The 23,043-nt window shown below is 36.4% G+C and overlaps 1 protein-coding gene across 3 annotated transcripts in view; it reads left to right on the top strand.

Annotated features, from left to right (window-relative positions):
- Positions 1 to 23,043, top strand: part of NEDD4 (NEDD4 E3 ubiquitin protein ligase) — a 133,233-nt gene that overhangs the window by 55,863 nt on the left and 54,327 nt on the right. The window contains exon 1 of one of the 3 annotated variants that reach the window (XM_045529794.1): positions 11,274 to 12,852. The exons of the other annotated variants lie outside the window; for them this stretch is intronic. Within the exon in view, the coding sequence (XP_045385750.1) occupies positions 11,317 to 12,852 (1,536 nt within the window). The 5' untranslated portion in view covers positions 11,274 to 11,316. Of the gene's footprint in view, positions 1 to 11,273; positions 12,853 to 23,043 lie in introns of those variants that run through there. 3 annotated transcript variants of the gene reach the window in all.

Raw genomic sequence — 23,043 nt, 5'->3', positions numbered from 1 at the left:
TCTTCATGTGTTTTGCTCACTTTTTAATGGGTTGTTTTTTTCTTGCTGATTTGCTTGAGTTCTTTGTAGATTCTGATTATTAGCCCCTGTTGGGATGTTACAGCTTGTGAATATTTTCTCTCATGCTGTAGGTTGTCTGTTTGCTCTGTTGGCTCTGTTGATTGTTTCCTTGGCTGCGCAGAAGCTTTTAATTTAATCAACTCCCATTTATTTATTTTTATTGTTGATATGATTGCCCTTGGGGTCTTATTCATAAATTCTTTGCCTAGGCTAATATCTAGAAGAGTTTTTCCAACATTTTCTTCTAGAATTCTTATGATTTCATGCCTTACATTTAAGTCTTTTATCCATCTTGAATTAATTTTTGTGAGTAGTGAGAGATATGGATCCTGTTTCATTTTTCTCCATGTGGCTATCCAATTCTCCTAGCACCATTTATTGAATAGTGCTTCTTTTCCCCAGTGGATATTGTTGTCTGCTTTGTCAAAGATTAGTTGGCTGTATGTGGATGTTTTTATATCTGGGTTCTCTGTTATATTTCATTGGTCTACGTCTGTATTTTTGTGCCAATACCATGCTGTTTTGGTTACTGTACCTTGTATTATACTATAGTTTGAAGTCTGATAATGTGATGCCTCCAGATTTGTTCTTTTTGCTTAAGATTACTTTGGCTATTCAGGCTCTTTTCTGGTTCCAAACGAAGCATAGAATTATTTTTTCTAGGTCTACGAAATATGCCATTGGTACTTTGATGGAAATTGCATTAAATCTATAAATCACTTTGGGTACTATGGACTTTTTAACAACGTTGATTCTACCGATCCATGAGCATGATATGTTCTGTTTGTTTGTGTCATCTGCGATTCCTTTCCTCAGTGTTTCATAGTCATCTTTGTAGAGATCTTTCACCTCCTTGGTTAAGTATATTCCTAGGTATTTTATTTTCTTTGTGGCTATTGTGAATGATATTGTCTTTGATTTGATTCTCAGCTTGACTGTTATTGGTGTATAGGAATGCTACTGATTTGTGTACATTGATTTTGTAAGCTGATATTTTGCTGAATTTATTTATCAATTCCAGGAGTCTCTTGGTGGAGTCTTTGGGGTTTTCTAGATACGGGATCATATTGTCACCAAAAAGTGATAGTTTGACCTTCTCTTTCCCTATTTGGATACCCTTAATTTCTTTCTGTTGCCCAATTACTCTGTCTAGGACTTCCAGCACTATATTGAATAGAAGTGGTGACAGTAGGCAATCCTGTCTTGTTCTAGTTCTTAGTCAGAATGCTTTCAACTTTTCCACATTCAGTATGATGTTGACTGTGGGTTTGTCATATGTGGCTTTTATAATTTTGAGATGTGTTCCTTCTATGCCTTGTTTTTTGAGGGTTGTCATCATGAAAGTGTGTTGAATTTTATCAAATGATTTTTTTGCATCTATTGAGATGATCATATGATCTTTGTTTTTGCTTCTGTTTATGTGGTGAATTACATTTATTGATTATGTATGTCGAACCATCCTTGCATCCCTGGGATGAAGCCCACTTGGTCATAGTGGATTTTCTTTTTTTTTTTGATGTGCTGTTGAATTCAGTTTGCTAGTTTTTTGTTGAGGATTTTTGCATCTCTATTCATAAGGGATATTGGTCTGTAGTTTTCTTTTTTTGTTGTGTCCTTTCCTGGCTTTGGTACCAAGGTGATACTGGCTTCATAGAATGAATTGGGGAGGATTCCCTCCTTCTCAATGTTATGGAATAATTTCTGCAATATGGGTACCAGCTGTTTGTAGGTCTGGCAAAATTTGGCTGTGAATGAATCTGGTCTGGGCATTTTTTTCTTGAAAGCTTTTTTATTACTGCTTTAATCTCATTGTTCATTGTTATTCTGTTCAGTTCTATTTCTTATTGATTGAGTCTTGGGAGGCTGTATGTTTCCAGGAATTTGTCCTTTTTCTCTACGTTTTCAAGTGTATGTGCATAGAGATTTTCATAGTATTCACAGATATTTTGTATTTCTGTGATATCAGTTGTAATATCTCCTTTTTCATTTCTGACTGAGCTTATTTGGGTCCTTTCTCTTCTATTCCTGGTTAATCTAGTGAGAGGTCTATCAATTTTGTTTATCCTTTCAAAAGAACCAACTTTTTGTTCCATTGATCCTTTGTACTTTTTGTTTTGTTTTGTTTTCCATTTTGTTTAGTTTTGCTCTGGCATTAGTTATTTCTTTTCTTCTGCTGATTTGGGGTTGGGTTTGCTCTTCCTTTTCTACTTCCTTGAGATATGTCATTAGATTGTTGATTTGTGATCATTCTGTCTTTTTAATGTAGGCATTTAAGGCTATGAATTTTCCCCTCAGGACTGCTTTTTGCTGAATCCCATAGATTTTGATATGTTGTGTACCCTTTGTCATCAGTTCGAGGAATTTTTTTATTTCCATCTTAATTTCATTATTGATCCAATAGTAGTTCAGCAGCAGGTTGTGTAATTTCCATGACTTTGTGTAGAATTGAGTTTTTCTCTTGGAGTTGATGTCTAGTTTTATTTCACTGTGGCTGAGAAGATACATGGTATAATTTCTATTTTTTAAAATTTCTTGAGACATGTTTTGTGACCTAAGATATGATCAATCTTGGAGAATGTTCCATGTGCTGACGGAAAGAACATATATTTAGTAGTTTTTCAGTAAAATGTTCGGTAGGCCCATTTGTTCTAGAGTCCCGTTTAAGACCAGTGTTTATTTATTTTCGGCTTGGATGATCTGTCCTGTCCTGTCAGTTGGGTGTTGAAGTCCCCAGAAATTACAATGCTGATATTTATCTCTTTGCTTAAATCTAGTACAGTTTGCTGTATGAATCTGGGCTCTCCTGTGTGAAGTGCATAAATATTTAGGATTGTTATATCTTTTTGTTGAATTGCTCTCTTTACCATTATATAATGACCATATTTGTTATTCTTTACTATTGTTGATTTAAAGTCAACTTTATATGATATGAGAATGACCATACCTGCTTTCTTTTGGTTTCCCTTTGCATGGAATATTTTTTTCCATCCCTTTACCTTAAGTCTATATGAGCACTTGTAGGTTAGATGTGTTTCCTGGGGACAGCAGATACTTAGGTTGTATTTTTTCATCCATTCAGCCAGCCTGTGTCTATTGAGTGGGGCGTTCAAACGATTTATATTGATTGATAGAATTGACATCTGTGATGTTGCTCTGTTCATCCTATTGGATAGTACCTTATTTCTTTCTTTTATCTCTTGTGCTATTTTATGAACTCCGAGCTTTAGCTTTTGGGTTGTTTTACACTGGTGGACATTTATTGTACAGACCCATGTATTAATATAATGCAGTTCTGAGTATTTCCTGCAGGGCAGGTCTGGTGTTGACAAATTCCCTCAGTATTTGCTTGTCTGGAAAAGTATTTATTTATCCTTCATATATGAAACTTAGTTTTGCAGGATACAAAATTCTAGGCTTGCAGTTGTACTGTTTAAGAAGACTAAAGATGGAGCCCCAATCCCTTCTGGCTTGTAAAGTCTCAGTTGAGAAGTCTGCAGTTAGCCTGATGGGTTTTCCTTTGTGAGTTACTTGATGTTTTCTCCTCATGGCTTACAGGAGTTCTTCCTTCATGTTGACTTTGGTCAGTCTGATACTATGTGTCTTGATTATTACCTCTCTGCAATGAATCTCCCAGGTGTTCATTGAGCTTATACCTGGATGTCAAAATCTCTAGCAAGACCAGGGAAGTTTACCTCAATTATTCCCTCAAATAGGTTTTCCAGCCCTTGTGTGTTTTCTTCTTCACCCATAGGGATGCTTATGATTCTTATATTTGGCTGTTTTACATAATCCCATATTTCTTGTAGGCTTTGTTCATTCCTCTTAATTCTCTGTTCTTTATTTTTGACTGACTTATTTAATTCAAAAGAGTTGTCTTCAAGCTCTGAGATTCTTTATTCTGCCTGGTCTAGTCTATTCTTAAAACTTTCCACTGCGTTTTGTATTTCCTTAAACGAAATTTTGATTTCCAGATGTTCTTTTTCTTCTTTTTAAATATGTTGATCTCTTTAGTGAATTTTTCATTCATTTCCTGAATTGTTTTTCTGGTTCCTTTGAGTTGGTTTTCCATTTTCTCTTCGATTTCAATGAGCTGCCTTACAATCCATATTTGGAATTCCTTATCTGTCATTTCAATATTTTCATTTTTGTTGGTATCCATTGCTAGAGAGATGGTGTTCCCTTTTGGGGTGTTCTTTCACTCTGATTTTTCATACTTCTGGAGTTCTTTCACTGATTCCTTCTCATCTGGGGCAGGTGCCACTTCTTATTTTTGGATTTTCTTTTCTTTAGATGGGGCTTTACACACGCACACACACACACACACACATTTGTAAAGGAGTGTCTGTAGCATATGTTGGGTAGGATCCTCTGTCTTTGCTTTTGGGTGCTTTCATGATGATCTAGGTTCTGGATGGATGCCTTGGTTATAGATACCCTTAATGTAGTGGTTTTCTGAGTTGCTAGTTGTTTGTAGGCTGTAGCAGTGTTGAGCTATGTGTGTGGGCAGAGTCCCTGTCTCTCTTTAATGAGGGAGGCCTAAGGTTTTTGAAATCCTTTCTCTTTCCCCAGCCATGTGGTCTTCTTAACAGTGTGAAGTATATTGGCCTGCCCAGTTTAATCTCTGAGACAGTAGATGGTGATTGTGGATAGGAATCAACCACACCCTACATGATTGAGTCAGTAAATGCTATAAAGGGCTGTGCAAATTGACCTCCCTTTCAGTAGATGGTGCTTGCCAAAAGGAACAAACTGCAATGTTGTTTCTGGGACCTGTGACCAGCTGTAGCCCCTGAGGAGAAGCACTTGAATATCCCATGTGGTGGGTGGGGCCCTAGAACTTCTAGGTGAGTCCTTATTCTCTGCCACAGCAGAGGCAGGTGGATGGCTTGAGCTGGGCTGGGCTGGGTTGAGTGAGCTTGCCCTCAGGCTCCACAAAATCTGATAAGGTAGCTGTTTCAGCAGGAGTCAAAGGTTTGCTCCTAAATTCTGGGGAAAGCTGCCAGGGAGGGGCTGAAGTGGCCCCACCCAGCAGAAAGTCTGCTTCTGGAGGCAGGGCCATTTGAGATTCACAATCTGGCCGTCAGGAGCTTGTTTTGCTCTTTTCCCCACTCCCCTGCTCTGCAGTCTCCCACCACCCTCTGCCAGCAGGCAGAGGCTCAGACTAGCTGTGCTCCCCCTGACGGCACTTTGGGCTGGGAGCTGCCCCATCCAGGATCCCTTTCTGGCCTGAGAGCACAGCCTTCCTTTTTTGGGAGGGGTGCTTCACCAGTGCACTGTGGCTGGGACCGACACTGCACTCTCTTTTTAGTTCTGTCCATGTGGGCTCCCTTGCCTCCTGAGATTAGCTACAAATTTCCCTCCCGTGCCCCCAACATGATCAAGTTCTAGGGGTACGGGATTTGGCCTGCTGGCCTGTCCCTGGATCCCTGAAGATCAATCCCTGACCATGCCAGGGAGAAATGTGCTGGTCCTGAGTTGCCTATGGGGTGCTCAAGCAGGTTTGTTGTCCCTCCACTTCAGGGTGTGCCCTGCTCTGATGGAGCAGCCAGGCAGGCAGCACTGGGGAGGGCTAGTGAGCAGGGGGCTCACAGTCTGAGCACCCCTTTGTCCTATGCAGATCTTTAGGAGGAAAGGTTTGAGCCCCTCTCTCTGTGGAAGCCCTGGTGTGGTATATGAACCAACAGGGAGGAAGTAGTAGCTTCTGAGAGCCCTGGCTCAGTCATCTCTCTTGGCAGCCATGGGCAGAGGAGGGGAAGGGGAGGAAAAGCATCCATATGGAGAAAAGCTAGCACTCTGGTCATCTCTGTCCCTCTCTCTACCAGGCAGCCTGCCCGGAATGTCCAGGCTCGGGGATCATGCAGATCCCCTGGGGCCCACTGGCCCCCTGTGGCTTCCACAGTCTGGGCCAGAGGTGGGAAATGTTTGTGTGGGAACGAGCAAGGCAAAAACTGAGAGGTTGAAGCCCCCGGAGGAGGACAAAGGCACATAGTGGGTGGAGAAGCAATATGGTGCCTGCCATCTCGGCTTGGGTCTGTGGTAATGGGAAGTGCCCCAAGGGGGCTGGCAGGCTGGTGCTTTGTCCTCAAGAAGTTCCCAGTACACTGGCCACAGCAGCTTTGGGGCTCATGAGGGTAGAAAGGCCCTTCAGCATCTCAGGAACCTGCTGACTGCCAGAGATGTGAGGGAGAGAGGGAGAAACAAACAGCTCCACCTACCTATCCTTTTCACTGGACTCTAAGCCTCTCCGGGGTTGTCCTCTGCCAATATCTTGCTCCTCCTTGTTCTGCTCCGCAACTTCTTCCTGTGGAATCTCTTGTAGGTTCTGGCACTTTTCCTTCAGAATTACACCCGATCTGTGATTGTTTGTTTATTTTTTCTTTTTCTTCTAAAACTTTTCCTTCTTTCTGAGATGATCTGGCAGCTGGTGTCTCTGGTCAGCCATCTTGTCTCTCCAAAATCCACTTAGCTGTCTTTTGCCAATAGCTTTAGTATGGTGTGACTCTTTCTTAATTGCTAAAATTGATACTGACTGTCAAACACTGATCAGTGCATTAACATTCCTTGACTATTTACTATGTATTCAGTACTGTACAGACTGTCATGATAAGTTGGAAGAAAGAAGCATTGCCTCTGATATTAACAATTAGATATTTCTAGATTCATAAATACGACAAATAAAAATTTTTAAACTTTTAACTAAAGGCAAAAACAAGGACTATGTTAGTCAAGATATTATAGGTTCTCACACCAGGGAGTCAGAAGTTCTATTATAGTCCTGCCTCTGATTTGGTGCATTAGCTTGTAACCCTAGACAAATCATTTAATCCTTCTGAAAATATTTTCTCATGTTTAAAAAATGAGGATGACAGTATTTTCCCTGCCTAACTCATAAGTATATTGTGATGATGAAATGAGACAGTGGCAATCAGAGCACTCAGAAAATTCTTCATCATGATACAGATATAAAGTGCTATTTAACATTAATGGACTCAAGCATTTAAAGCTCTCTGATGCCATATTTTTTTATATTATCTAAGATACAACATTTAGTGTGTCTACTGTGTCACATGCTCTGCTGTGCATTGGAAATGTAGCTTTTCTCAAGAAGCTCACTTTACAAGCAAAAAGGAGCTGGAGATAATTAGAACATGGTGGTGTGTGTCATTCTGTTCCTCTGATTTGTTGCTAGTCCTAGCAGGTAATTGAAGCATAGAGATCACTTGAGATGTTACAGTAACTGTAGCCATTGGTGGGGGTAACAGACCTGATTATATAGCAACAAATGACCCTATGCCACTGTAAATGTCACTCTACCTTTGTTCTCCTATGGCATTCACAACTAAATTAAAAAATGTAGCATTTTCCTAGTAAATTCTCTTTGGAAATGTAGGGCAAAGAGCACAAGTATAATTTCAAGCAGAAACAATTTCTAGTCATCTGAAAACCGTTTCAGTACAAGTGATATTTGCTTTTGAGAAAGAATAGACTTATATTCCTTTTTTTCCCAGCCCATTTTAAGACTTGAGGGTTATAAAATACAGTAGTTTGGTGATGGTGGTGGTAGTCGTAGTGATAGAACATTTCAAAATGATGTGCCTTTAAAATAATTCTATCCACCAATGCAAAAGTTAGCACTTCTGTGTCACCATACTAAGAGATATACCTGCACACATTCAGCCACCTAAGTTTTAAGAGCCACTTATATTCTGAGTGGAGACTCCTGTGCTTCTCGGGTTTCATGGTTGTATTAGAGTTCTCCAGAGAAACAGAACCAGTACATTTATATATATATATATATAAAATAAAAAATATATATGCATATATATATATATATGGAGAGACTGATTTTTAAAGAACTAGTTTATATGATTGTGGAGACTGGCAAGTCAGAAATCTGTGGGAAAGTTTGGCAGGCAAGTAAGGGTTAATGTTGCAGACTTGAGTCCAAAATCTTCAGGGCAGGCCAGGAAGCTGGGAACTCAGGCAGGGTTTCTACATTGCAGTCTTGAGGCAGAATTGCTTCTTCTTGGGAAACCTCAATGTTTGCTGTTAAGGCCTTCAACCGATTGGATGAGGCCCCCCCACATTGTGGAAAGTAATCTGCTTTACTCAAAGTCTACTGATTTAAATGTTAATCGCATCTAAAAATCTTCACAGCGATATCTAGACTGGTGTTTGACCAAGCAACTGGGCACCGTAGTCTAGCCAAGTTAACCAACACAGTGGACTTTGGCCTTCAAAGCTCTGGTCAACAATTAGGGTTACCCAGAGCCTATCCTTACCATATAGGTAATTACATTATTTTCTGTGGAGATAATCAATAACCAACAGCTCAGAATGTAGGTTCCTGAGCTTCAGTCCTAAGACATTATCTGTTTCATTCCAGAATATAAAATTCTATAGGACCTGCATGGATTCCCCCAAGATGAGGGCTAGCTCTTTACTTGAGATCAGGGTTGATGCTCTTCTTTTGCACTTTGCTGGGCTGAGGGGTACATTTACCTCAGGTTCCTTGATTGCTGTGCGACTGTTATAATAGTAGTGTAGATTCTATGCAGTCCCAGACCTGAGCCAGCAATGCAATTCAGCCTCTCTAGAATTTAAACTCAGGCTGTAGTGCTAGGAAGTGCATATGATTCTCTTACATTATTTTTCTTTAGCTGAAACTCTTGCTGTAAATTTTTTGAGCATTATTTCTTCTTGTCCAGCTGCAGTGCTTTGTGATATTTCTTTAGAAGTAGCAGCTGGATCAACTTAAAAAAAAATCCTAAAGGAAAACATTAGGCAGTCAAAGTGACAGTGGTGACATCATCCATCCATCCATCCATCCAATCTCCTGTCTGGTAAACTGGGTGTTTTCTGGTGCTCACTTTGTGCCCAGGATGAGCTCAAGAGGATCAGAAGAAATGTTTAGTTATGGTTCTCACACTATGGAAGCTTAAAATTTAGTTAGGGGATGTGAAACTGATGCTCGTAGTGAGGCTTGCCAAAGAGAAAACATTTATCTGGCCAAATACCTGGAGTTCAGTATTTTATATTAACAATCAGAGAAGCTTTTCTTATTAACTTGAAGATTTAGGCCATGGGCATGAGCAGTTAGATCTTAGCCTATTAGAAGTGATCTATTCTTTGAGTTATTAGACCCCACACTGAATCTAAAAAGGAAAGCTGAAGTCATTTGAAGGCAAAGTAAAATGATTAGGACTCTTCCTTTTTCAAAAAAAAAGGATGGTAAGGGAATATTTACTGAAGTCTGTAAAATCATAAGGGAGATAGGTTATACAAAACCAAAATTACATAATAATTATATTACTAAATTTATATACATGCTATTAATAAAAGAATACCATCTCATTGTTATTATTGTCAAATATAATTGAACAATTCCCATATTGCTATTTTATTGTCTTAATTGATTAAAAGTACTGTTTAAAAAATGATTGAAAACAGATCTATCTTAAGCAATTTTATTTTTTAAACAAAGTATGAGTATATGTTTTACATATTTGCTTTTACTTAGAAAAAAACTTACTTAGAAAAATACGACTTGGGTGTAGTACCATGTGGTGTAAACAACAGAACTATTTTACCTTTTACTTACCTATGAATGAGCCAGTATATGTTTATTACTGGAGTTCCAGCTATAAAATTCAGGTAAGGGGTTTAAATATACCCTGGAGTATTATTTAAAAATAAATTTGTTTCTTTCAAATAGAATACCAACCTTGGTCTATGACATTTGGGAGAGAAATTAAAATATTAAAGTTTTATTGCCTAGTAAACTGAAAATAAAGTAAAGGTTAAATAAATACAAAGTAGAAAAAAATATATGCACAAAATCACAACCTCTAAAAGGACAAACAGTCTACTGTTCTCTACTGTGGGAGCTTTATCAGCACTAGTTAAGTAATCCTACCTCTAGGGCAGTGCTGGTACTAAAAAATGTAAACAAGTATGTACTTTGTTTATATAAAGAAATATGCAGCATGGTTTGTATTTCTTTATAGATATCAAAAAGCTAAATGTATTGTTTCAAAGCACCAGTAGGGGCCAGCAAAGAGCTCTTAGAGTTTTTCAGAACAGCATTGGCTTTGAGATATGTTTATTTGATGTGTTAAATCCTTTTTAGACTTCTTTACTTACCACAACACTCTCTTAAGTGAATGAATTGCAGAGACAGTGGAATAAAATATCCCGTGTGTTCAACTATATTGGGGTGTAGGGGTTTTTTTTTTTTTTGTCTAATCTGCATATGTTTTTAATGGAATGTTTGCTTAGGCTATTTCTTGGCAGAGTTTTAATAGTCAAAATATAAATGGCATCATTTAAAGACTCTACTACTTGGCTGGAAAAGGCCTTAAAATTACAGGAGAAAATGCTTGGTGACAGCTTCTCTTAAACTTTTTTTTTTCCTCTCAGACTTATGCTCAATTTTTGCAATAGTATTACCAAGCTAATTTTGTAGTTCTATCCTTAAGCTTTCACTTTTTATAACTGTACTTTGGAAGCTAAGATATTTATCTGTTTGATTTAGTGCTACGGTTTTAATTTACCCCGAAGTTTTGGTATTTCCAAATTTATACAACTGTTTGAATTTACTCATTTAAAAAAATTTAACAGTCCATATTCCTTTCTACATAAACTAACTTGACCAGATTCCTGGTATGGCTACTATTAGGAAATTCAATCTTCGATTTGATACTCAAATACATGGGGTTTCGTTCCTACCAACTTCCTGTAATTCTATACCTATGGGTAAAAATATTAGTGGTCAAACTCTGCTGGAGAAAGTATAGGCACTGTGATTCACATAGTTAAATGTTCATTTAGTAGAGCTGGAGTGAAAAAATACTGTTTCAACTTGAAATGCTAGAAGATTGTTGTTCTTGTGTTACTCATTCATGCAAATTGGAGAAGGTATAATTGAAACAAGGTTGGCTGTGTTTGAGTCAGTGTGCTGCAGCTGAGCTCAGCTTAAAGGTCGCTGGAAATCAAGTGCTTTGTAAGTGAAGGCATTTTGACTACAAGCGATTCAAGACATTTTGGAAACATCAGTCTCAGGAATGGGTCGTCCTTTTCTTTCTGTGATATCTGATATCTAATGTTTTACTTAGGATAAAGACTACTACTTAATAGCTTTTTTAGGCACCATAAATGATTTTTTCTTTCGATGCAGTGCAGCTGCTTCTAGCTTGTCTACGGACAGAGATCTTTGTTATGACTTTCAGCCCTTAACATGTTTGGAAATGAGAACAAATGGCACAAAGCTTACGATTGCACTTTGCAGCCAGAAGAAGCAATACTTATCCTTTGTCAGAAACCTCCGGAGATGATTTGGATAGCCATGTTCACATGTGCTTCAAAAGACCAACACGGATTTCAACATCTAATGTTGTTCAAATGAAGCTGACTCCCAGACAGACTGCACTAGCACCGTTAATAAAGGAAAACGTTAAGTCTCAGGAAAGATCATCTGTTCCGTCATCTGAAAATGTTAATAAAAAGAGCAGCTGTCTACAGATTTCGCTACAGCCAACAAGGTACAGTGGATGTCTTCAGTCTAGCAATGTCTTAGCTGATGGTGATGATGCTTCATTTACTTGTATCTTGAAGGATGGCATTTACAACAATGCTGTGGTTGATAATGAACTGAATGCTGTGAATGATGGTAACCTTTTAAGCAGTTCTGCCATTTGTAGTGGTAGCCTTAGTAACTTTTCAACCAGTGATAATGGATCTTACAGCAGCAATGGTAGTGATTATGGGTCATGTGCAAGTATCACAAGTGGAGGTTCATACACTAACAGTGTCATCAGTGACAGTAGTGGTTATACTTTTCCACCAAGTGATGATGGAAATTTATCTTCTGACAGCACCTCCAACAGAAGTGTGCCAAACAGGAATACTACTCCATGTGACATTTTTTCAAGAAATACAAGTACAGTCCCCTTTGTCCAGGATGACTTGGAGCATGGATTAGAGATTATGAAATTGCCGGTGAGCAGGAATGCAAAAATTCCACTGAAACGTTGCTCATCCTTAGTCATTTTTCCTAGGAGTTCTTCAAATACCCCACCAACTTCTCCAACAAGTACAGGTACTCTTCTAAGCAAAGGATCTTATCAAACTTCACACCAGTTTGTTATTTCTCCTAGTGAAATTGCACATAATGAAGAAGGTCCTAGTGCTAAGGGATTTCTTTCAACAGCTGTCAATGGACTTCGGTTATCTAAAACAGTTTGTACTGCTGGAGAAGTCAGAGACATACGGCCACTTCATGTGAAGGGCTCATTACGAAAGAAAGTTGTTATTTCAAATAATAGTCCAAAACAGACTGTCTGTGAAAAGTCATCTGAAGGATATTCTTCTGTTTCAGTGCATTTCACCCAACAGGAAGCAACTGCATTAGATTGTGAAACAGCAAATGGTGATTGTAAACCAGAGATGTCAGAAATCAGGCTTAATTCTGATTCCGAGTATATTAAGCTCATGCGTAGGACATCTGCATGTTTACCATCCTCCCAGAACGTAGATTATGAAATAAATATCAATGGAGAGTTGGAAAGACCAAATTCACAGAAAAACAAAAACCATGCTATTTTACAAAGAAGTATTTCATTGGGAGGAACTTATCCAAATATTTCCTGTTTATCCAGCCTTAAGCACAATTGTTCTAAGGGGGGACCATCTCAACTACTCATAAAGTTTGCATCTGGAAATGAAGGTAAAGTTGATAATTTATCAAGAGACAGCAACAGAGGTTTCACAAATGAACTATCTAATTCTTGTAAGGTAAGTTTCCTTTGGTCTTAGTAAATGTTAATTTATACTAGAATAGCTTAATGTAGTATTTGATTAAAATTTATTATAACTAAGCAGTTTTATATATTTTCCTGGGCCTTAACTAACAAGTGTTTTGTAGTCATGAACTTTATCAGTCTGAAGAACCCCCTGTAGTTTTTTACTCTATTTGTTATTTTACCAATGTGCAAAATATGTATTCTTTAAAAAAAAAAAAAACCTTTACTAAGTGATTTAAGCCAAAACTTGCTATGGTTTAAAAATAAGCTTTAAATAACAAACTATTTCACAGCATTTTATGTTGGTATGTTTTTCCCTCAAATGGCGTAGTATGATAGCGTGTAACTCAATATTTTATTCTTTTCAAAAATGATTATTTAGTTTCCTTCCTTAATCATTATGAAATGAAGTAAAATATAGAATGTCATTTAAAATATTTAAACAAAAAACCCCATATCAAAATGTGAAGATCTTGTTATAAATGAACATAGAGGAAATACATCTCTGAAATACATGTATTTATAAGACCATTGATAAAAACTATTATGCTGCATGTTTAAACCAGAGGAAAAATAAATGTCATTTGCATTTGTATATATGCTTAACCACAGGAATTTTGTTTCTACCCTATTTTTCTTTAGCCACTAGTTAATACTGCCTTCTAAAATGTAACTCACTCTTTCAATAATATTGAATTCTAAGTTTTATATTTCTGAATTTGGCTTAAATTCCTAGGCATCTCTTTTAATTTTCTATTTACCTTGTTTTTTGACAGTTTTGCTTTATTATATTAGTAATTTAACTCTAATGACCCTTAGCCAAGAGGTTTTTTTTATATAATTTGGCCTTTCCAAGGTATTTAAAATGTTTTGACTGAAATAGATTTTTAAAATTTCTGTATTTGGAACATCTTACCGGATTCCAGGAAATTTTAAAAATTTTCTAACTAAACCAATTCTAGATGACTGTACATAATAGTTTTGAGGAAAAAACCTATCTGTTTATCTATGTTTTTATAACATCCAATATCTATATTTAAGTTTTTTTTTAAACTTCTGGACAAGTAGCTTTAGGTAAATAAAGTCTTAAGTAATTGCTAGTTTATTTTCTTTCTCTTGAAATCTGGTAAATATAATCGTTATTAGCAATGCCCAGATGTTAATATAAACAACTAGTTTACTGAGGATGAAAAAAAGATCCAATTTCAAATTCCGATCTATGTTTTAGAATATTTCATTCCATTAGAAAACTTTTCTAAAACCAGCTTTTGGGAGATTATAATCCAGTTAACTGTTTTCTCCCCAGAAAAAAGAGACACTTTAAAGAAACATTAATAGTTTGCTAATTGCATTAATGTTACTTGTAAATTTATATTACACTTAATGAAACAATTAACATGAAAGGAATAATTAACCTAGAAATATTCATAGAAATATCCTTAAAATAGTTGATTTTGTGGTAGTATTATAGTTTATTGTTATCGATGCTTTTCAAAGGGGTATTTTAAATGTATTTTTAATGAAATTTGAGTTAAATGCCTCTTGCATTACTAAAAATATACACTTTCATTTGTTTTATTTATACTTAGGTAAACTAACTTAAATTTTTTGTGTGTGACAATCAAATGTCTGCCTTTGGGAAGATTCTATTTTTTTGGTAGTTTATTGGATTATGTAGTTCAGAAGTGTACAGTTTGCTAAAGAGCTTTAAATTCCCCCCCCTTTTAATGTTTATTAGACAACTTCTCTTTATAAAGTATTATAAATAATATAGTGACAGTTAAATTCAATTTATAGTAGATCTAAATTGATCTAATTGATAAGTAGTAAATTAAGGTCTTATTTTATGAGGAAGATTCTAATGTTGCTTTTTCTAAACATATCAGTGGCAACAATAATGGGTTTTAGAAATAATCCTGTGTTTATCAATAATTATATATTAATCTAATTATAGTGGTATATTGTAACTCATTTATAAATAAACAGCTCCAAAAATATTTCCCATGACTCCAGTTAGTCTGGGTTAGTATTCTGATATGCTGAGTCTGGATTCACATTTAACAAGTTGATATTAGAGTAGCATTTAGTAATGTCAGCTATCTGTACCAAGCAGCCGTGAAATTAAATCACTGCTTTGGTCAGAGACCCTGATTTCTAAAGCACTGAGAGGTCTACAGATTCTTTTCTTATGTGTTTAGCTACCAGTCACTAGCATATAAAATTAAGTTTCTAGCTCTCTACACTGAGCAGCTCATTAATGACTAATTTTTAAAATCTGGTGAGAGCTTTTACCTGAATCTGGGACACAGGCTGTGTTGTGTTTACAACTTAAAATGAAGATGGGGCTTTGTAGTCTACATGATAATGTTTATTTCAAGCACAGCAAAGAACATAACAATAGCTGGCCTATGCTTATTATATATGCCTTTTGAAATACAATATTACTTTTGTAAAGGCTATATAATGACTTTCAATGTGAAAATAAATATTTGAGGTTTTAACATTTTAATATTTTGTCAGAAATAGGTTAAAGAACTAAGATACTTATACAGTTACAAAAATTATTACTATTCAGATTTCTAAAATCTGTATAGAAGTTAATTTTATTATTATTTTATTTTTCCCTCTCTGTTGTTTCCTGAATCTCCTTTGTTGTTAGAATGCTCAGATTTAATTACCCTATTATTTAATGCACCTTAGCATTTTGCCCAAGCTTGTGCATGTCTTCTATTCTTCACTTATATGCCTGTTTTTATTAGAAATGTTTTTATGTTTTTTCTTTTTGTTATGAAAATTTTTGTTTATTATCTGTTACTTAATCCTGGGTAGGTAAATTGCTTAAGTCTAGTGTAATAGAACTTTAAAACATTTATATCTCAATTATTTCAAAGCTTTTAACACTAATCTCAAGATTATATATTTCAATTTATAATCTCAATTATTTCAAAGCCTTTAACACTAATCTCAAGATTATATATTTCAATCTTTTCTTTATTTGGTTCTTCCTAAAATAAATATTTAAAATACATACTTATTTTAGTGTTTCATTATTTTCCCTGTCCTTATTTTATTAAATTTAGCAGAATATTTAAAGACATTTGGTTAAATTTATTTTTAATAGCACCTAATCTTTCCTATAATAACCAATATGTCTTATAAATATTGACTCTAAACTGATGTAACAATGACCACTTTTAGAAATTTGATGAAAAATGTATACTTGTGTGTATATATATACTTCTTAGAACTGAGGAATCATTAATTTCAGAGAGGTTCAGAGAGCTGAATTGTTTGCTTGGACATACTATGCTCCGTAGATGTGCCATCTTTAATTCATTTATCCAGCACACATTTGAGTGCCAGGCACCATCCCAAGCACTGCTAATAAAAGATGAGTGAAATACAGTCTCTATTCAGGGGAGCTCCTAGTTATAGGAGCTCTAGTAATAGGGACACACTGGTAAACAAAAAAAATTTCAGTCTATTGTGTGATGTGCTAAAATAGAAGTGTGTATGAGAAAGTGAGAAAGATGTGACCATATTTTTCTAGAGGAGAGGACTTGGTTGGTAGAGGAAGGCTTCACAGAGGAGGTGACATTTGAGCTGCATCTTGATGAGTGACTTGGAGTTCACCAGGCAGAGAAATTAAGAAGGATATTCTGGGGCAGAGATTCTCAGTCTCAGCACTGTTAACATTTTGGGCAGGATACCTCTTTGTAGGGGGAGGCTGCAGGATGTTTAGCAGCATCCCTGGCCTCTACCCACTAGATGCAAGTAACACCCCTCTCCCCCACTGTGACAATCAAGAAAAGTCTCCAGACATTGCCAAATGTCCCATCAGGGGCACAATTGGCCCCTGTTGAGAATCACTGCTTTAGGCAGGAGCAGTAGCACATGCAAGACTAGAGATGTGAAAGAATGTCACCCTGTATGTGGTTGAGTGCAGCTAAAGCACAGAGTGGCCTAGGGCTGTGGGAGGAGCTGATCTGTTGGAAGTAGGTTGGGATCCCATTAGACCTGCTACCTCATGCTAAAGACAGAGTAGTGTATCTTCTGCTAATAGACAGTGGTTAGGCAATGGAAGTCTTTATTTGAGAGTGTAAATTGTTCATTTTTATGTTTTTAAAATATACATTTTCATGATACCAAGTATTATAAATGAATCAAGGTTTTCTTAACTTAGACAACTGGATGAATGGTGATGTCATGAACTAAGGTAGGGAATTCAGGAGAAGGGGCCAGATTTGGAAGGTGAAGAAGAAATTACATATTGTTAAGTTTGTGTTCCTGCAAGGCTGCCCTGGTCGTGTGCTGGCATGTAGGGTGGTTGGAGAGACAGGACCAGGGCTCGGGAGAGAGGTGAGGCTGCAAGTGCAGATTGGGAGTATAGCAAAGCCTCAGGTAAAGAGGAACCCATCTGGAGAAAGAATGCAGTGAGATGGATAAATTGAAATTCTGGGGACCGCCAACTTTGATGAGGTGATGGAAGAAGAGATAAAGCAGAGACTAAGGAAGGATCACTAGAGAGGCTAGGAGAGCATGGCATTGTGGAGTAGAGGGAAGGGAAGGAGAAAAGCATGCAGTGCCACAGAGAATTTCAGTACCCACCCAATATAGCAATTAGGAGGTCTTTCAGCAGAGGCTCAGGAGGAGGTGGGGTTGAAAGGCAGGTTGAAGAAAGAATGTAACAGAGTCAATGTAGGTTGCTCGCTGAATGTTATAAAATAAGTGTGAAATAGCTTAGGCAAGGTATATTTAATGATTGCTATATAGAAGACACAGTTTAACCTGGCATATAAGATGTACATGGTATATAAGACAAATCCCTCTCAACAAGGAGAGTACAGTCTCTTTCCCAAACACAAAAACAAAAAACAGGTTGTGGCCCTCTGTTCTTTCACCTTGGAACTACAGAATAAGTGAGTGTGGGCAGTGAAAACTGAAATGGAGATTCAGCAATATGAAATGAGAAGTGAGAATCTGAAACTACTTATGACTATCACCACTCATTTTGGACAGCATTATACTAACTGTCTCAATCCCCTGCTACCACCAAAAACGAGACAAAACAAAATAGAGCTTCCGTGTAGAAAACAAGTCAGTGTTTTAAGGCCTATTCCTAGGAAATACTTGGCAAATAAGTCACTGCCTCTGTCACTGGCTTCTTCCAGGATATGGAGCCCACCATGTGCTCACTGCTGTAAGCCCTCGCTTTCTGGATCCAGTCTCCCTTCCCGTCACGGATGGCAGGGGAGCAAGATGGACCAGGGAGCTGTTTTGGCAAAGGGGGCTTGGCACAGGCTCTGGGCACGGCCAGGCAACAGGTTGAGGTCAGGAAGGTAGTCAGCAGAAAGAGCAAATGAGTGCTGGGAAAGAGAACCAATGGTCTTGTCAGCATATCCGGGAAATATCTGAACTATTGCTCAAGTGTCTGGTTCAGTATTCTTTGTTTGCCCTTGTGTGAAATTGGGAATCTATGGTCAGATAAAGACAAATACTTAGAGATATAAGGAAAAAATTATAAAACAAGGGGTGAGCAGATCTGTCTCAGTTCAGTGAGATGTTTTAGGGGAGGCTCTCAAAATGGGAGCAGTTGTTGAAAAGTGATTTTGCCTTTGCTAAGATTTAACCAAACTATTGGGATATAACAAGAGCAACAGATCTGAGAGCCTGGAAGGGCAAGCAGCTTGCATGTCTATATACCTTGTATCTCAATTCCTGGACCAGTCACAGCAAAGAGCACCTTGAAAGAGCGAATCTATGACATTTCTAGTTAGGCTCTAGAATATCTGGGGGTGAGGGGAGGGAACAATTAGGGCTTCTCTTGACTTACTGGTATTATAAAACCGTAATACTCAAACATTTTGATTGGCCTTAATAGAAAAATATATTATTGAGAAAAAAGAAATTTACCTCAAGGATATTGGTAGTATAATGGACAACATTTTTAAGTACAGTTCATTAAGTACAGAAACATTCTTAACAGAGTTTTAATCTTTTGCCCCCTTACAAAAGCTGAGAGGATAACACTTTATGATGTAGCTAAAATAATATTGATATTCATATTAATATTATATATCATATTAATACTCAGGATTACTTCCCTTTTTTCTTTCCTCTCAAATTTTTGTTTGTAGGATGCCTTCAAATGCTTTATTAAGTATCACAATTGGAGAATGGCTTATTAGGATGTCAGACCAGTGATTTTCAAATTTTCATGTGCATGTAAATAACATGGAGATCATATTAAAATGTAGGTTTTGGTTCAGTAGGTCTGAGGGTGGGGCCTGAGATTTCTGTATTTCTAACAAGCTACCAGATCATACCAATGCTGCTAATTCCCCAAACACACTTTGAGAATTAAGACCATTCTTTCATGAGAATAGTAATATATTTCACAGTTGAAATGTCTAGTGAGTCCCTGAAATGCCATTATAATGAATAATTGATTAAAAACATATATCTTAATACTTCAGATACCGGATGTACATGCAGCAAAAAAAAGTTAAAGATTGGGAATATGTAATAGAAATAGGCAAGGAGGCAAGCAAGTGTAAATTCCCTAGAATTGAATAGAGAAGGATTTTAGAGAATGGATTAAGCGAATGGGTAATCTTTTCTGGGCTCTAATTTACTAGACTATAATTCCCTAAATCACGGACTTTTTGTCTTGCTCATTGTTATATCCTCAGTACATAGAACAGTGCCTAGCTTAATATACTCACTCAATAAATATTTATTAAATGAATGGATAAAGCCAGGGACCCTTGGGAATAGGGTAGAAGTGACTACAGGATCCTGTTAGGTGAGGGTGACCAGACAGCCTTGCACAAACAGATAACCAAACTAGGATATTTCAGTGATGACTGTGATGACGAGTGGAAGCTGCTCGATGCTTCATCTTTTGCATGGAAGGGTGGCACTCTTAAATGAATACCTTGTCCCTGGGGTGGATGCCAATGGAATATTATGATCGTGACTCAAGGATTAGTTTCCACAGTGGAGTCTGATTCATAGCCTACATATTCCACTAACTGGTACCGTAGAACTGTGTGTCTGGACGGAGGCTCGGATCAAGTTTTCTGAAAAGAAGGTTGAATGAGGAAAGACTTTTAAGGGTATTTAAACAAAGGCCATTTGACTGGCTTTAAATTTATCATTGTCTAATGTTAACATGACTTCCCTCTAGACTTGATGGAAAAGCTGGGATTCTCAGAGTAGTTACTGGAGTTTTAAGTGACTGTTTTAGCTAAGAATGACCTTTACTTTTGTACCAAGGCTGAGAGACTGAACCCTCTTAAGGAGTCACAGAGCTTAATGGAAACTCAAGTCGTCTTCAAAGCAAATGAGTTTAACAAGTCTTTATCAGAAATAGAATATGTGCCTGCCATAAGTGGCAAATAGTCTTCCTGGATTTGAAGAGTTTATAATTGAAGTGAAAAGACAGCATAATCCATAGAAAACAACCAGAAAACAATACTATAATATATAGTGATATCCATATCCCTTCGCCAGGCAGGCAGACACCTAAACATTGAGATATGTGATTGCCGGTATGATTTTTAATTAATTTTCATTTTTATCGAGGTAACATATGTGCCTATTTTAAAAGTCAATTGTCATTTCATTGAAGGTTTTCTTTCTTTTTGTCTGTATTCTCTCTTCCTAGAATTCTTATTAGCCAAAGTTTGCACTTCCAGGATTGATCTTATAATTTTCTCTCCGTATTGTTTCTTTGCCTCTTTATTTTACATCCTAGAAGGTTTCTTCTGAGTTTCTCCTTCTCTTTAATTTTAAAATTTTGGTAATTTTTAATTTATAAGCTTCTTTCTTATTTTCTGATGATTCCCTATTCCTAACATCCTGCTTTGTTTTATAAATACAATCTCTTATTTCTCTGAGAATATTTTACTTCAGGCTTTGTTTTGGTTTTTAAGTTTTGTTCTGGTCCTACCTTGTCTCTGGTTCCTATTGGTCCCTTTGCTGTTTTATTGTTATTTATTTCTCTTTATTAATAGACATTTTCTTCCAGGTATCTGTTGTTCATATTTGAGAGTGAGTCACTATGAACTTGCCTAGAGGTTCTGTAATGAGGTGGGGCTTTTTAACTGGTGGGCTTCACTGCTGGGAGACCTCCAACTGTCAGTATCATTTCTGTGAGGTCAGTTTGTTTCTCCAGAAGAGAAACTTCCAATCATTGCCCAGTTATGTTTTACAACTGTGGTTAGTGATAAACTGGGAGCAAAGGTGATTCCTTTCTATAGGTTCTGCAACTGAGTTAATTCAGGGTAAACCGTGTCTTAAAAGTAACATTTACTTACTGAATTCTTAAGATGTTGATGATATTTAATTAATTTACAATAAATGAGATCCCTGATTTTCATACCTGTTGTCTGACATACCTTGTATGTATTCTAGAAACATGTACTCCTACAAAGACTAAAGTAAATACTCACTATAATAGAAAATGTTGTTTCCTTAACATATTTCTCAACGTTTTACATTCTTGGCAATACATTTAAGTGTAAATAAGCATGTCTGTCACTCAGGAAGAGAATCAACTTATTAAAAACCTGTTTGGGACTAGAATGAGGAGGAAGAGACCATAGTGGTTGACTGAAAGAGTTTAATATTGGATGTTCACTGACACTGAGATTTGAAACCTCAACTATGATTTTTAACTTAGAGAAAATCTTAATATATCCTTTTTTAAACTCTTTATATCTGTGAAAGTTTAAAGCAGTTAACATATTTTATATGCCATATTTCAAAAAACTCTGAGATAGTGATTATCTCCATGTTAGAAACAAAGCTCAGAAAAGTTAAAATGACTTGCTCAAGATCTTAGATCTATTAAATGTCATATTTGGACCAAAACTCAGCTCTATAGGTATTCTACAACACCTTTCTACTCTACAACTAGCCAACAGACCTTTATCCTGCAGTAGTATCCTATAGGATAAAGCTGCTTGGGGAAGGTTATTTTGGTTAAAATAGCATCAAAAAGAAGAAAAAAAAGTGGCCTAAAGGAAAAATTCAATTTGGAATTACAGTCTGACTATAATCTGATGAATAATTTTTATATTCTGAAGAACATATAGTCTAGGTCATGTTCGTTTTTATTCTCATTGTTGAGTGAAAACTAAGTTTAGAAGTTATTATTTAACATGTTACTAGAGAATCAGTTTCTCTTTTAATTATTTCTTTTTCTTTTCTTATGATTTGTGACCCAACAAGACTTATAATTACTGTGTTCTTTCGATGACTTTTGTTGATTAAATAACACATTGTGTTTTACCTCCTGTAACACTTTGAATTTCATCCTCATGTTCTTTTTCTTCAATAAATATTATAAACTACCTACAACATTATAAGCTACCTATTCTTCTTTTTCAAATGTTTTAAAACCTTCTATTATGGAAAATTTCAAATGCAAACAAAAGTAGAATAATGCAATGAACCTCATGTGTGCCTCACTCAGTTTAAAAAAATATCAACATTTTGTTAATCTTTTCATCCATCTCCTTTCTTCTTTTTTTTTCTGGAAACTTTAAAAACAAAACCTTATGCATCATATTTTACTCATAAATACTTCAGAATGCATCTGTGATGGATAGGTACTTTTTACCTATATAAAGCCATTATGCAACTATAATAGCATTTAACAAAACAAACAGTAATTTTAAGCTATTTTGACTGTATCTATCTCTAAGTCATCTAGGTCATTTTCTTATTCACGAAGCTCAAGATGGGCACATGCTTCTTTGACTTGTGTCTATGTAATTCTTCATCTATTTTATGCTGTTCACATCACTTTGGGGCTGAACATGTCAATTACTTGCCATAGGATTTTCTGCTTTTTAAATCAGATAACTTTTAATAACATATTTGTTACCAGTATAATTGAGGTTTTTCCTTTGGAACCTAAAACTAAGAAGTTTGAGTTCAGACTTGGAATTTATCACCTAATCACACCGTATCTCTGCCTTAATCACCACAGTGCATTTAGGGTTCAAACATCTGGGATACTACCTTCCTCATTCCTGGGCAGAGGTAAAAATGTATTTGGGTAGTTGCATTAATCCTCTTATAGCTTCTCCAGGTCTTAATTAATGTACCATGATCTTTGCTTTAGAGTTTTGGAAGAAGTGCTTCCCCAGACTTGTAGCCTGCATATTTTTGC

Source organism: Lemur catta, chromosome 1 (assembly GCF_020740605.2).
Source record: "Lemur catta isolate mLemCat1 chromosome 1, mLemCat1.pri, whole genome shotgun sequence".
In the NCBI taxonomy this organism is placed as follows: domain Eukaryota; kingdom Metazoa; phylum Chordata; class Mammalia; order Primates; family Lemuridae; genus Lemur; species Lemur catta.
This window is presented reverse-complemented; position numbering and strand designations above follow the sequence as displayed.